Here is a 16,237-nt window from a genome sequence, read left to right as displayed (position 1 = left end):
TGGGCAAGTCGTGTCTTACTAACTTGGTTGAGTTTTTGACAGGGTGCTGAGGGAGATTGATGAAGGTAGAGCTGTGGATGTCATCTATATGGATTTCAGTAAGGCATTTGACAAGGTCCCACATAATCGGTTAATCAAGAAAGTTCAGATGCCTGGGGTCAGTGGAGAATTGGCTGTGAGGATCCAGAACTGGCTTGCCTGTAGAAGACAAAGGGTGGTGGTTGAAGGGACTTATTCGGGCTGGAGGCCTGTGAGTAGTGGTGGTCCAGAGGGATCTGTGCTGGGACCTCTGCTGTTTGTGATGTACATAAATGACCTGGATGAGTATATTGATGCGTAGGTTAGTAAGTTTTCAGATGATACCAAGATTGGCGGAGTAGCGAATAGTGTGGAAGACTGGCAACAGATACAGCATGATATAGATCAGCTGCAGATGTGGGCAGAGAAGTGGCAGATGGAGTTTAACCCAGATAAATGTGAGGTGTTGCACCTTGGTAGGATTAATGTCAAGAGGCAGCACACTCTTAAGGGCAAGACCCATAACAGTGTTGAAGAGCAGAGAGACCTTGGGGTGCAAGTCCATGACTCACTGAAAGTGGCTACACAGGTAAACAGGGTGGTTAAGAAGGCCTATGGAATGCTTGCATTTATTTAATTGAGGTATGAGTATAAGAATCAAGGAGTTATGATGCATCTCTATAGAACTCTGGTTAGGTTGCATTTAGAGTATTGCGTGCAATTATGGTCACCTCACTATAGGAAGGATGTCGAGGCTTTAGAGAGGGTGCAGAGGAGGTTTACTAGGATGCTGCCTGGATTACAGGGCATGGGCTATCAGGAGAGGCTGGACAAACTTGGGCTCTTTTCTCTGGAGCGGTGGAGGCTGAGGGGTGATCTGTTGGAGGTGTATAAAATTATGAGGAGAATAGAAAAGGTGGACAAGCAATATCTTTTTCCTATTATTGAATGATCCAATACCAGAGGGCATGCATTTAAGGTGAGAGGGGATAGGTTCAAAACAGATGTGAGAGGTACGTTTTTTACTCAGAGAGTGGTTGGACGCCTGGAATGCATTGCCTGATAGGGTGGTGGAGGCAAACTTCATGGGGGCTTTTAAGAGGGGCTTGGATGGGCACATGAATGAGAGGAAAATAGAGGTATATGGACATTCTGTTGGTAGGAGGGATTAGTTATGTCAGCACAACATTGTGGGCCAAAGGGTCTGTTCTGTGCTGTACTGTTCTATGTTCTATCTCCTAGGGATGTTTTACATCTTTAAAAACACCATATAATAGATGGTAACTTTTGATGAAATAAATATTGAACAATATTGAATGCTGTCAAATGCTTTATTAATTTTATTGCCCCTGCTCCCCTGCACCATCTCCATTGCATACATTGTCCATTACAATCAGAGTTAGAGCTTTGACAATGAACATAAGCTGCCATCCAAAGCGACAAGGGAAATCCCAGCCATTACATGTCTGAGCAAGTTAGTAAGTACATAAGGTTCGGAGAAGCTACAACATAGATCAGTGGCATAGCCTGTTGTCCAAATTGAAGCAGAATGCACGACCAAGCTCAACCCAACGTTGCAATATTTGTGTTGGAACGTTGTTAGAATGTACGTTTTGTTTCTGGAAAATAACAAATAAATTATTACCAACTATGATGAACCAAGAAGGGAAAACCTCCATCCAATAACCAGAAACAACTCACACTTGTATAATGTTTTACACGTTACTTTCACAATGTCTCAGACTGAGGTACGTTTCAAGGGGAGTTGCTGTTTTGCTACAAATGTTGCAGCCAATTTGCTTCTAACTCCCTCAGAAAGTGAGGAAGCTAGTTTAGGCTACAGAATGGCATCAGGGGACCAGTTTGAATGGGTAGAAAAATGGGAATTGAATTCATTGGTAGAAATAATGCATTTTGGAGAGCTCAGACCGGGCCATGTACAGGTGTACAAGTCAATGGCAAGGTCACAATTAGCGTACTGTGTGTCGTTCTGGTCACCTTGTTATCGGAAGGATGTCCTTAAGCTGGAAATGGTGCAGAAAAGGTTCACAAGGGTGTTACTGGGACCAGAAGGTTTGAGTTATAAGGAGAGACTGGATAGGCTGAGACTGTTTTCCCTGGAGAGTAGGAGGCTGAGGAGTGATCTTATAGAGGTTTATAAAATCATGAGGGGCATAGATAAGGTGAATAGCCACAGGCTTTTCCCATGTTAACGAGTCCAAAACTAGAGGGCATAGATTTAAAGTGAGAGGGGAAATATTTAAAGACTTGGAGGGCAATTTTTTCACACAGAAGGTGGTGGTATATGGAACAAGCTGCTAGAGGAGGTGGTAGAGGCAGGTACAATTACAATACTTAGACATTAGCACAGGTATATAGATATGAAAGGTTAAGTGGGATATGGGGCAAATGCAGACAAACAGGACTAGGTCAGTTAGGCAACTTGGTTGGCATGGACGAGTTGGGCCGAAGGCCTGTTTCTGTGCTGTATAACACAATGGCATCAATGTGATAATAATTGAGTAGCATGTCTCTGTGAATGTTGGCCAATGTACCAACGATATCCCTGCGCACTTTTTCAACATAATGCCAAGAGATCATTTATATTTATTTGATATCCCATCTGAAAGATGGTATCGCCCACAGTACAGCACTCCCTCAATTCTGCACCTTGAGTATCAGCCTGGAATTTTGTGTTCACATCTCTAGGATTGACCTACAAGGTAACTATATAACTCTATAGAGCAGGGAGGACTAGCTGGGGATGGGCAAAGTTGATCTCAGATCCTGAGAATGAATCATAAGAAAGGAGACCCAACAGAAGAGAACACACAAGAGAAGAGAATGAAAAATATCATCCAAGGATTCAGCTATAGTTTAACAATTATCCTTTGTTTTTTTTGTCCCATCGAGAGGTGCTTTTATTAGAGCACAGGATTTTGAGGGTGTATGGCAGAGTTAATACTGTGAGGATGTTTCCCTAGTAGGAGTCAGGGGAGGAATCTAGAACCATGGAGGTAGTCTCAGCATAAGCCACATGAGCAGCGATTTCTTGTAGAAGGTTGTAAACCTTTGGAATTTTCTACCCCAGAGAAATGGTCTGTAGTTATTCAGGGCTTGAGATAGATTTTGAGAGGGGAATCTTGAGAGAAGAGATTGGACAAGAAACACAGTTGATCAGATCAGCCACAATCAGGGAAGGCTTGAGAGGCCATATGACCCATTCGTGCTTCCATTTTTTTTATGTTCTTATGCTCGACAGCTGAGGTTCAGTTGACAGCAGTTCCTGTTGCATTTTGTAGCACTTTTCATTAAGTTGCACCAGACTCAGGTACTGCTTCAAGATGACTTAGATTGAGGGTAGGCTGATACAGTGGATGGAACAGTTGTACCCAAGTGCCCATGTCGGATACCCAAGACTTGGGAACAGAACTTTGAAATTGCTTCACCATTAGCGCTGTCAGAGTGAGGTGAACTCTGATTAGGAGGCACAAGAGACTGCAAATGTTGGGAGTCTGGAGCAAAAAACAAGATGCTGGGGGAACTCAGGGGGTGAGCAGCATGCGAAGGGAGATGGACAGTCAACGCTTTGGGTTGAAGGATAGAGGAAGATAAAGGGAAGGAGTGGAACAAAACCAGGTGAGGTGAGGAGCAGTGTTGTTAGGCAGATGGAGGAGGGGAAGAGTGGAAATAACAACAGAGGCTGGAAGGTGATAGGTGGAGGTGACGAAGGGCCACAGATCCTGGAGGGGAAGGTAGAGCATGGAATCAGAGCAGGAGGTGGGGTGGGCAAATGGGTACACTGGGGGGAGGGGAACCAGTGGAAGTGGCGTGTGGGTGATGAGCAGATTGAATGGGTGGAGGATGGGGGGGGGGGGGGGTCACGTAAACGGCGAAAGGTCAGGATGAGTGTGGATTAGGGATTATGGAGAACCCGACACCACTAAGGTATCTGGATTATAGGAACCATTTCAAGAAACTGTTTACTGGAACCAATTTGAGTTGGGAAGCTGGGAAGATCAGGGTATCAGCTACACTTAGAGAGTGGGCAGAACCTTTATCAAAGGACTAAATTCCTCCACAAGAGAGATGGGATAAAATCTTATTGAACGTAACACTTTTCAAATGCCTAAATCAGTATTTTGTGACAGCATATCATGTAGACAATATTTTTATTGAACTGAATGCTCACCAATCCTTGTCACGGTTGTCGTTACCCCAGACGTCTCTTGTCCACCCGTAATAATAGTGCTGTGACAAAACACCAAACAGATTAATTGTAAAGCAGTGAACGGCAATAACTAGCCAACCGGGCTTGGTCTCACTGTTGGGGTAGGTAAGGTTCCTGTTCCTGAAGGCAGTAGTTTGAGTTCTGACAACAGTCTAGATGCTTAACTGATCATCAATTCCCAGGTTCTTGACTCAAAAACTAACATTTTTTTAAACTCAATTCATCCTGCAGCAGAATCTGACCATGACACACTCGGGGGTGAACCCTCAGTTTTGAATTAAGTAATAGAATTGTCACGGCATAGATGGAAACCAATTGGGCATTGAGTCTACGTTGTCTCCTAATAAAACAATCCCCCTGAATATAACAATCTGAAAATCATTCCCTCTCAAGTACCGGTCTAACTTCACAGGGTTCTACTTCTCTTATACCTCCCTTTGATTGATCCTGTTTCTACCAACACTGCAGGCAGTGAATTCCTGATTAGAGCCATGTCTGTGTAACAATGTTTTTTACTCACATCCACTGCTTATCTTCTGCCCAGAAAGTTTAAAATCTGTGTTCACCTTATCCTTGAAACATCCGCTATTGGGAACAGCCTTATCTAACTGCATCATGATGTTGTCTACCTCTAGCTCAATCTCTATTGAAAAAAAATCAGCTTCTCCAGTCTAACCATATGGCTGAAATCCCTCATCCCAGAGGACGTTCAAATAGATATTTTCATCAGTCTCTCCTTGACCTTCACATCATTTCAAAGAGTGCTGTCCCAAATTTTTGACTTGTTTTGTATTCATCGTTCTGCAATATATAGGAAATTGATGCTTATTCTTATTGGAAAGAGGATTTAATGGGGTCAGTCTCTTGTAAAAATATGGCACTGAAGGTAACAGAGCAACACAATACTCTGTTAAACAGCAACTTGTCCATGATTGAGGCAATAAATTGGCCTTGAACCCCCAGCTATGGGAAACTGGTGTTGCTGTCACTCTGCTATTCCCATATCTAGCCCCATTTCTCCTTTGCCCACCATCTGTCACCCTCTTTCACCTTGGAGAGTCTTTCCTTTTGTCAGATAATCAATAAAAAAAAACTGCAGATGCTGGAAATCTGAAATAAAAACAGAAAATGTTAGAGCACTTGGAAGGTCAGGAAGTAACTATGGAAGGAGAAACAGTCAATGTTTCAGATCGAAGATCCTTCATCAGATGTTATGATGATGATGATGATGATGACTAGTTCTGATGAAGGGTCCCTTGACCTGAAATGTTTAACTGTTTCTCTTTCCACAGATGCAGACTGACCTGCTGTTTGTTTCCGGTATTTGCTATTTTTATAATCTGAAACGATAGCTCTGTTTCTCTCTCTGCCTGAGTACCTCCAGCATTTTCTGTTTCACATTAACTAATCTTTCCTGCCCTCCACTTCATCAAACACCTTCACTTTCATTCTCTCCCCACTCCTTCCTTACTTTTCTGTGTCTTGTTTTACTAATTGGCTAGTTTTTTCTATCAATTACTTAGATTCTTAGCCCCCCTACTTGAATTGAAATCTTGTGGAGATTGTCAATCCACAATGGGCTGGTTCATCTGACCTCCAAACTCATGTTTCAGAAGATCACCAGTACTCCCACTCCCAGGTCTATAGCCTCCATTTCACTAAACCTTAGGGTGCCAAGTCTCCCTCACCGTCATCCCTCAAAATCTGCTGCCTCCCTCTAATGAGTCTTGCAAATTACCACAATTAATGGGAAGTAAATATTACTTTTCCACAATCTAGCTATCTGCAACTATCTCAACTTTTAGCAGTTAATGCAATTTTCTGGGAATTTCTGCTTACAAAGTAAATAATAGAAAATAACAATTATTCATTTAAATCTTTCAGCTGCAATGGTGAGGATTCATGCCTACTAGATCATTAGTCAGGTGTCTGGATTACAAACTCAATAATTTAATTGCAGAGCTACCATTTGCAATATGAACAGTCAATGATTTAACCTCAGTGAAAGACACAAACCTGGTACTTGTGTCACCAAGGAGTTCTCTGTATTTGGCAATTTCCATCTGAAGTTGCATCTTTATGTTAATAAGATCTTCATATTCTTTAGCTTTCTTTACGATGTCATTCCTCAGATTGGTTAACTCCATTTGGAGATTAGAAATGGTCATCTTCAAACTGCCAAGTTGCTTAGCATAGGAATCATTAATTTCATCAATGCTGTTCGCTAAGGAGGCATTCTGCAAAATTAAGGGGCGAGAGGAGAAAAACAAATAGTTTTATTCTATTAGTCTGTCAAGAGGTTGGCCAGAAATATATTACAGTGTGGGTCGGAAATTCATTCATCTCAGTCCTTGGCTTGTGACCATTCGATACGTCATGGAGATCTGGACCATCAATCACAATCTGCCTAAGTGTGGCAGAACATCGGGGTTTAAGCACTATATTGTTCTTCCCTCGACCAACATATGAAGTTGAGGAATGGAGGTTCCTTAAGATGAAGTATCTGCTTTTCAGGTGGTGACTAGTGGAATGAGTCATCCTGAGAGTCACTCTTCACTAAAGGGGCAGTGGGGATTTGTGATAGATTTATCCGCTATCCAGACAAGTAAAATAGAATCTGTAGATCTTACTAATACCGATTTTAACTCAACTTTATGAAAATTGTCCTCATTATATTACAGTAAAGAATACATCCTGCTGCTTCCAAAATTCAACCCTTGTCAAATCAAAGTTCAGAAGCAGATTGTAATGCGCAGAATTGAAAATGAAAATGAGAGTTTAAAAACCAGGTGGTTAGGGAATTCATTGTTGTTCTTTGGCTCCTGAGGGTATAACAGCACCGCTGCCTCACAGTTCCAGGGATCAGGTTTGATCCTGACCTCTGGTGCTGTCTGCGCAGAGTTTACACATTCTCCCCATGATCACATAGATTTCTGCTGGATGATCTGGTTCCTCCCACATCACAAAACTGTGCTGGGAGGTAAATCATCCCTTAGTGGCAAAATAATCAAAGGGGAGTTGATGGGCATGTGAGAGAGAATAATTTATGAGACTGCAGAGAGATAAAGTGAGAGGGAATTGCCTTGTTGGTGAGGTAGCAGGAACTGAATGGCTTCCATCTGTCTTGTCATAACTAAACAAATGAATGTGTGTCCCATTCAGGTTATAACCGGGTATTATACTTAGTGAATTTGTCTGCAAGGGAGAGTATCGTCAAGCAGTTTAATGATCTTTTGCTGAAACTACATCTCTCCTTTACTTACCGCACTTAACAGGGAGTCGTACTCAGCCTGAAGAGTTTGAAGCTGTTGGCGTAATTCCTTAAGCTGGAGTTTTGCACTTTCCGCAGCCTCATTGACTTGAACAGTCAGAGTCGTTTGTTTGTCAATCTTGGATTAGAGGAAAAGATGCACTAAACATGACAAAGCCTTTATAAATCCATACCTCTGGACAAATGTACAGGAACAAAGTGCTGACTTATATAAGATAGAGGGTGGTGATTGATGGGACTTATTCTGGCTGGAGGTCTGTGACTAGTGATGTTCTGCAGGGATCCATACTGGGACCTCTGCTGTTTGTGATGTATATTAATGACCTAGATGAAAATGTAGATGGGTGGATTAGTAAACTCAAGGACGGTACAAAGATTAGTGGTGTTGTGGATAGTGTAGAAGATTTCCAGTGGGATATAGATCAATTGCAGATATGGGCGGAGAAATGGCAGATGAAGTTTAATCTGGCCAAATGTGTTGCACTTTGGGAGATCAAATGCAAAGGGTCAGTACACATTTGATGGCAAGACCCTAAACAGTGTTGATGTACAGAAGGATCTTGGGATCCAGGTCCATAGATCCCTGAAAGTGGTTGCACAGGATGATAGGGTGGTAAAGAGGGCATTTGGTGAGAGGGGGTAAGTTCAAAGGAGATGTTCGGGGCAAGTTTTTTTTTTACACAGAGACTGGTGGGTGCCTGGAATGTGCTGCCAGGGATGGTAGAGGAGGCAAATACAATAGAGGCATTTAAAGTTTCTTAGATAGGCACATGAATGTGCAGAGAATGGAGGGATATGGGCATTGTGTAGGCAGAAGGGATTTAGTTAGGCATTTAATCACTAGTTCAATTAGTTCAGCACGATACCATGGGCTGAAGGGCCTGTTCCTGTGCTGCACCGTTCTATGTTCTATGTTCTGACCGTTCTTCTCTTAAGTCAAATACTTCCCAGATTGCTGAAAAATCTGCCTAATGATATTTAGAGACTTCCATTGAGCATGGATCAGAGTACCACATAGCTGTTTAGCTGGACAATGCAGAGCTTAAAGAAGAGATTTCTCAGAAGACCAGAAACAATCTAATTCTGATTCAATAAAGTCCAAATTTCACCCTTATTTTCTATATTTTGCATTATCCCAATACCTTGGAATCACTTGGAAGCAACAGAAGGTTTTGAAGTTAATCCAGATGACGCCATACGTTCACAGGTTTTGCTGGCCAGGACCTCAAGGGCACATGCCTCAAGTTTGCTGCCAACTGTGGTCTATTCAGAAACCATGACAAGTTCAAGCAAGGCCTCAAGAAAATTAACATTGCTATTAACAACTGTGAGAACCCTGCCCTCCACTACAAAAACTTAATAATCATGCTTTTTCTCCACACCACTGATCGCCCATGTTACGTCTCTTTCCCTCTGTCAGAATGTTGAAAGACCTCCCTCAGTCAGCAGTGACAGTCATTTGATCTAAACTCTAAGATATTGGAGTTCCATGGGGCTTTGGGCACAATGCTATATACCTATTTTAATTCAAAAAAGACTGCAGATGCTGGAATCTGAAGCAACAAACAACCTGGTGGAGGAACTCAATGGGTCGAGCAGCATCTGTTGGGCAGGAAGGAATTGTCCTGATGCAGGGTTTGGACCCAAAGCATGGACAATTCCTTTTCTCCCACAGATGCTGCTCAACCCACTGAGTTCCTACAGCAGATCGTTTGTTGCTCTTTCTGTTTTAACACTGACTCAGATTAGATTTATTGTCTGTTTTATTCTAGCTGGTAGATTTTGCTGGGTTGTTGCATTCAAATCATTCCGTGCACTCAAGCAGTCTCCACCAGGAAAACATATTGGAAGATCAAACTCACCTGAGCACTGTACCAGCTGTCCATTTCATCTTTATTCTTCTTGCACATTGTTTCATAGCTTAATCGCAGTTCTTCCAGCATCTTGCTCAGGTCAGGAGCAGAAGCAGCTTCCACAGACACACTGACAGTCCCAGTGATCTGCTTTCTCAATTCAGCCAGTTGCTGTAAAAATGAACATTACAAACTCATTGGTATTTTCTCCTGCTAGATATTTACAACATTGCTACTGATGAAATCATGACATCGATGAAGTTCTGGTACCGTCCAATCCAGATACTCATCAGCATGTCACCAAATGCTATATCAAACTTCTACAGGTGCCCTGTTGGAAGTATCCTGACTGGTTGTATCAAGGCCTGGTATGGCAATTCCAATGTACAGGAACGCAAGAGGCTGCGGAAAGTAATGGCCACAGCCAATTTCATCATGGGCACAGCCTTCCCTGCCATTGACAGCATCCACAGGAGGCACTGCCTCAAGAAGGTGGCATCTACCATCAAAATTCCCAACCATCTGGGTCAAATTGGTAAATTGGTCTATTATTGTCATATGTACCTAGGCACAGTAAAAACTTAGTTTTACATGGCATCCATACAGATAATTTCATTACAACAGTGCATTGAGGTAGTACAAAGGAAAACAGTAACATAATGTAGAATAAAGTGTTGCAGTTACAGAGAAAGTACAGTACAGGCAGACAATAAGGTGCAAGGCCATAACGAGGTAGATTGTGAGGTCAAGGGTCCATCTTAGTATACTAGAGGACCATTCAATAGTTCTGTAACAGTGGGATAGAAGCTGTTCTTGAGCCCAGTGATATGTGCTTTCAGGCTTTTGTATCTTCTGCCCAATGGGAGAGGGGAGAAGAGAGAATGTCCAGGGTGGGTGGGGTCTTCAATTATGCTGACTGCTTTACCAAGGCAGCGAGAAGGGTAGACAGAGTCCATGGAGGGGAGGCTGGTTTCTCTGATGTGCTGAGCTGCGTCCACAACTCTCTGCCCTCTTCTTGTTGCTACTGTCAGGAAGGAGATTCAGGAGCCTGAAGTCCCACACCATCAGGTTCAGGAACAGCTACTTTCCAACAACCATCAGGTTCCTAAACTGACCTGCACAACCTTAACCCTACTTCAGCAATGGAACACTACAGACCACCTCTTGTACTTGTCTCTGATCGTGTCTTTTTTTCCACTAGTGTCTTCTTTACTCTATCTTCATTGTTTGCATAATTTATAGTCTGTATGTTGTCTGTACTTACGTGCCTGTGATGCTGCTGCAAGTTTTTCATTGCACCTGTATCTCACTATATTTGTGCACATGACAATAAACTCAACTTGACTTACCTTGGGAGTCATCATCCTATGTTAAGCGTCATCGAGAGTCAATGTGGATTCAAAGAAGAGCCATAAGTTCTTTCCATCCATTACTCTGTGCCTCAAGAATGAACCTGAATATTTTTTCTTCATTATGGGACGGCACTGCTGTCAAAGTCAACTTTTGTTGGCTATTCCTTATTGCCCTTGAGAAGGTGGTGATGGCCCACCATGTTGAACCACTCAGTCCATTTGGCTGTTGGGTAGATTCCAGTAGCAATGAGGGAAAGGCCAACATATTATTCCAACTCAGGATGGTATGTGATTTGAGGGATTTGGAGTGTAGTAGTATTGTCAACAAAAGTGAAGTTAAAAAGGATCAAATTTATCTTGAATTGGGTTTAAAACACGAGCTTTGCTTTAGTCTTCTATTCTTGAGACTAAACCATGTGATCTCTCAGGACTAGGAATGGAGCCCAACAAAATGACAATCAATTGGAAATGGTCAAGAATTTCAAAAACAATGAGAATGGACAACAAACTAGCTTAAACTCTTACACTGTAATAAATTAATTAAAAATTAGTTTTTCCAACAGATGCATTCCTTCAATTGGAATGCCATTAATGCAAAGTTTCAGAATATTCCACTTGCCAACACAATGGTCCCTAAAGAAAGAGATAAAGGAGTACCTGTCAAAGGTGAAGCCCAGCTTACCTCCTCATGGTCCTTTTTCAGATACACCAGCTCTTCTTGAGCACCAGTTAGGTCACTTTCCAATTCTTTACAGTTGTGTATATATTCCTCCTTCATTCCTTTGAGGTCAGCAATATCAGCTTCCACCGATTGTCTGGTGTTAAGCTCATTTTCATATCTAATTTGAAGATGTATAAAATAAGGAAGTTGTTTAAATTGAACATGAATTATAGGAACAAAGAGCTCAAAATAACAAAGTTGTACATTACAGGGGGAATTACAGTTCAGTATCAATTGAGACTCATATAGTCAACAACACGTCCATTTATTTGAAAGCTAAATATGTATTAATCATTTTATTGCACTATCAATCCTCTCATTGTGATAGCAATAAATTTGGATAAAGTTGATTTCATAATCAAGCATTCCTGCATTAGGAGATTTCTTGTTGGGAAGTGATTGCAATTCCATCATAATATGGAAGTTTGCACTGGCTCAGATCAATGGAAGTCTATTTTTGTTTGTGTATCTTCAGTAGGTATGCAGATTCCTGGTAGGACTGGCATTTACTATTCGTTACCACTTGGTCCTTGAGGATTTAGAGCTGGGCTGCTTTCTTGAACTGCTGTATGGACCCATTTGTATGGGCTTTGAGACCACAGCTAAGAGAGGAGCACATTGCCAGGGATCTAGCGTCACTTAGACCAGATCAACAGACTTCCCAAAGAAGAACAGCGAACTCAATATCATGCTGGTAGTCATCATTGGTAATACTTTCGTTTTAATTCCAGATTTATATAATCGACTTAAATTCACCAACTGCTGTGCTTGAACTTAACCTCATCTCTCTAGATTACTTACCAGGTTTCTGAACTACTAACCTAGTATCATAACTACCATGGTGAAAATAACAAAAAACTTGAAATCTGACAATAACAAATAACAAAATCCTGGAAATCTGAAAAGAAAACAGAAAATGCTGAAGCACTCAGCATCTGTGGAGAGAGAAATAAAGTTAACATTTCAGGTCTGAGACCCTTCATCAGAACTGTTTCCCAGTTCTGACAAAGGTCTTGGACCTGAAGTGTTAAATTCATTTCTCTCTCCACAGATGCTGCCTGACCTGCTGAGTGTTTCGAGTATTTGGTAACAGGACTATGCAGACTGTTCAAGCAGAAGGATGCATCATTACCTTGCAAAAGGTCACAAGTTTATTGTCATCTGCACAAGTACCCGTGCGCACAGGTGCAATGAAAACGATACTTGCAGCAACATCAAAGGCACATAGCATTAGATAAGCAGCATTCACAAGGAAAACATAAGCATAAATTAATCACAATATTTACAAGAAAGAGCAGGGATGTCTACAAGAATTTTGCAAACGCACATTAAACAGCAAATTATATGTGTGTGCCTTAATGTGCTTAATGATTATCAGAAGGGGCTGATGTCCCTTCATCTACTCCAATGCCCATGCCCTTGGCAATTAAGAATGGGAACTAAATGGTGCCTTTGTTAACGATGCCCATGGTTTTTTGAAAGGCTTGCACTTTAGAAAGTAGCTGTAATTCTGGACAAGTCAAGAAATATCTCACGCACTTAGTTTGAAAGTCCCTTGCAGCCAGAGCTGCATTGTCAAGGTCCAGAGCCAGCCGTGCGTTTCCAAGGTGAATTTGCAAGATCTGAAGACCAAGAACACAATGAGTTAATTCTCCAGTGTGCAAACATGTTGTGTATTGGGCTTAGATGCTAAGGGTATGAACCAATTGCAATATCAAAGAGAGGTTTCAGCAAATAAAGGTTCCATTATAAAAGTCTGCTCTACTTCACCCAGGTAAGCCATGTGTGATATCATGCCCTGATGGATCTATACTTGCATACTATCACCAAGGGTGACTGTGCTTGGGCAGGAAAGATTTCTCAAATGGGCGACACTGTGCTATTATTCTGAATAAGGTCTGTCAACTCCTCACAGTGCACTGATCGAGTCAAAGTCTTGTGTTCCAATCTCTGGAAAGCAGCAAGATTCCTGATTCAATCCTTGTTGGGTTAATCAGGGAAGGACACATTGTTTAGCCCTATTGCCCTTTAGTTGGAATGGGGAAAGCTCCCAAGTTTCCAACTTTTGATCTCTTTTGTTATATACATTAAAATGAGGTTACCACCCAGTTAAACAAACCACCTATAGAATCATATGAAGAACAGCTGTCTGGTTGCAGAGATAGGAGCAATTTCAGAAAGACTTCGAAGCAACCTAGTTGTCATTATGTAGAAGTAACCAAAACGTTAAATAACAGATCACCTTTGAGCTATTGCAAATTTAAACATGAATTGAAAGTCATCAACTGAGTTAATCCTGTTGTTCAATAAAATGCCAGTAACTTCACAAAGCTGCCTCTGTGTCAGATTAAAGCGCCTACCACACCAATGTGCCTGTTAGATCAGATTTCAGACTTCAGGTCAGACAACTTTCCAGGTTAAAATGACTTCCTTCTTCTGACTTACCGACCTGAATTCCAAACTAAAGGAGAGTAGGTTTCAAAGAAGTTCTCTGGACTTCTATCCATTTTGCTTGTGGGTCTGAACCAGTTGAAAGTGTTCAGTTAATCCTCTGAAGTAAGTTCAATTCTCTGATCCTTATAAACAAACTAACATAATCAGTGCAAGAGCTCACATATTGGAAGGAATTTCAAACTTGTTTCTCTGGCCTGTTGATAATTTAGCAAGGACATCCTGCCTTTTTTGTTCCTTCTCCTGACACCTGGGCATATAGATTCCACATTTTGCCCCCTCAAATTAAGTTCTAAACCACTTCCATAAGTTTTCAAGAACACTTTAAGCATTATTAGTATTTAAAGAAGTGCACTAAAACAGTATCAGAGGACTAAGCAGAGTAAAGAAAGTAAATTAGACAGTTCTCAAATAAATGCCCAACATCCCTCTGCAAAAAAAAGTGTTAAGTATCACTATAACAAAATAATGCAAAGAAAGAGAGAGAGAGATGTGTCTGTGTTCTTACAAAAGCTACCTCTTACCTGTTCTCTAAGGGGCTTGATTATTTGATCATAGGCAGAATAGTCAATTGTTGTTAAAGCTGAGCCAACTTGGATCTCTTTCAACTGGAGTTCCAACTCTGTGTTTGTTTTTTCCAGATTCTTTACCTGCTCCAGATAAGTGGACAGCCTATTGTTTAGGCCAATCATGGTCTCTTTCTCATTACCAGTCACACCTCCTGACACTCTGAGTGAAGAAGAGCCTCCACTGAAGCTTGCTCCAGAAAACCCACTCCCAATCCCTGACCCCATCCCCATACTCCTTCCTCGGGATGACATGCTCATGGATGAAAAACTACTAAAAGTTCCACCACCCCCAGCTCTAGCTGATGACCTTAAACTTCCTGAGCGAGACAAGCTACCTAATGACTGATAATTCATGGTGGCTACTTCACTCTAGCTTTCAACAGAAGATAAAGTAAAGCCTTTGAATGCACAAGCTAACTTTGGGTGAGTTGTTGACCTTGGTCACAACCTCACAGAATGGAGTTATCTAGTTGGGAGGTCCCCTGATTCCTCAACCATCCCATTCACCAGGCACTTACATCTGCTTTTATGGCTGGAGAAATAGGTGAATGTTCCCTCCCCTCAAATCTCATTGGACTCCAATCACCTCCTCCCAATAGGCTGACTGCCAGCAAAAGCGATCAAACCCTCCCCTTGTTTTTTCTTGTTTTACTTTGCAAGCGACAACTTTCATGACAGCAGCAGTCGGTTTTAAATAAATTTATATCTGTCAGAGGGAGATCAAACGAAGCAGCTTGCTGGAAGGTACGACATGCCCAACACCCACGCCGACCCTCCCCTACCCTCCCTCTCCTTCTGATCTTTCCCTCACCTTCACCCTCTCTCCGATTGGTCCCCACAACCTCCCCTCCCTCTGATCCTACCCACACACCCACAGCCTCCCCCTCATCCAATCCAACACACAATGCCCCCCACCCCACACACACACACACACACACACACACACACACACACACACACACACAAATAGGTACACACACATACACACATACATACACACATGCATAAATACATACACCTTGCAGGGAAGCAGGCTATTTGGTCCATTGTGTGCATGCTATCAAAAAAAAGGATCTATTTAAGTAATCCACACTTCTCATTTTCTCATCTGCATCCTTGTAGGTTAAGGGTCTTCAAATGTTCGTCCACTAGACATTTTAAATGTGATGTGCATTTCCTTCTTTACTACCCTTTCACACACAGTGAGTTCCAGACTCAACTAGGCTGTGAATTGGTCCACAAAGCTAAACAGGTCAGGGGACAATAAGGGATGGACGATGAATGCTGACCAGTGATGTCCACAGCCCACTAACACACTTAACAAAAACAAACCACACCTTAGGTCTAAGCAGTTTGACTTCAAAATCCAGAATCTTCATTTAAATGCATTTGGACTGCACTCCATCATTTCTCTGCAAGCTCCTTCCCACTCTTTCAAGATTTGGGAGCGTTCATTTAAAACCAAGACGCATAGGAGTTTCTTCTTGCAAAGGGGTGGTAAATCCCTGGAATTCTCTATGGAGACTAGACCATTGGAGGCATTGAAAGAGGAGGAAGAAACATTTGTAAAAGATCAGGGCAAATGGGAAATGACTCAGAAGAGGAGTTGAGGCCTGGGACAGAGCAGCCACGATCGCTTTGAATAATGGGGAAGGCTTGAAGAACCCAGTGGCCTACTCCTGCTCCTATTTTCTTTTATGTTCTTCCCAATTTAGTCTAAGAGTAGAAGAGCATTGAACTGCCCTGTCTCTGCTCTCTCCAGCTCTCTTCC

The 16,237-nt window shown here is 41.9% G+C and overlaps 1 protein-coding gene across 1 annotated transcript; it reads right to left on the bottom strand.

Moving 5' to 3' along the window:
* Positions 1–1,335: 1,335 nt before the first annotated feature.
* On the bottom strand, positions 1,336–14,978 carry LOC127585010 (keratin, type I cytoskeletal 50 kDa-like). The gene is made up of 8 exons (XM_052042116.1): positions 14,422–14,978; positions 12,986–13,068; positions 11,408–11,564; positions 9,383–9,544; positions 7,513–7,638; positions 6,266–6,486; positions 4,211–4,269; positions 1,336–1,637 (listed from the first exon to the last, which is right to left on the bottom strand). The coding sequence occupies exons 1-8, from the start codon at positions 14,818–14,820 to the stop codon at positions 1,618–1,620; spliced, it is 1,227 nt and encodes a 408-aa protein (XP_051898076.1). The 5' UTR covers positions 14,821–14,978; the 3' UTR covers positions 1,336–1,617.
* Between the last annotated feature and the right edge of the window lie 1,259 nt (positions 14,979–16,237).

The sequence above is a fragment of the Pristis pectinata genome, chromosome 31 (genome assembly GCF_009764475.1).
Source record: "Pristis pectinata isolate sPriPec2 chromosome 31, sPriPec2.1.pri, whole genome shotgun sequence".
Classification (NCBI taxonomy): domain Eukaryota; kingdom Metazoa; phylum Chordata; class Chondrichthyes; order Rhinopristiformes; family Pristidae; genus Pristis; species Pristis pectinata.
This window is presented reverse-complemented; position numbering and strand designations above follow the sequence as displayed.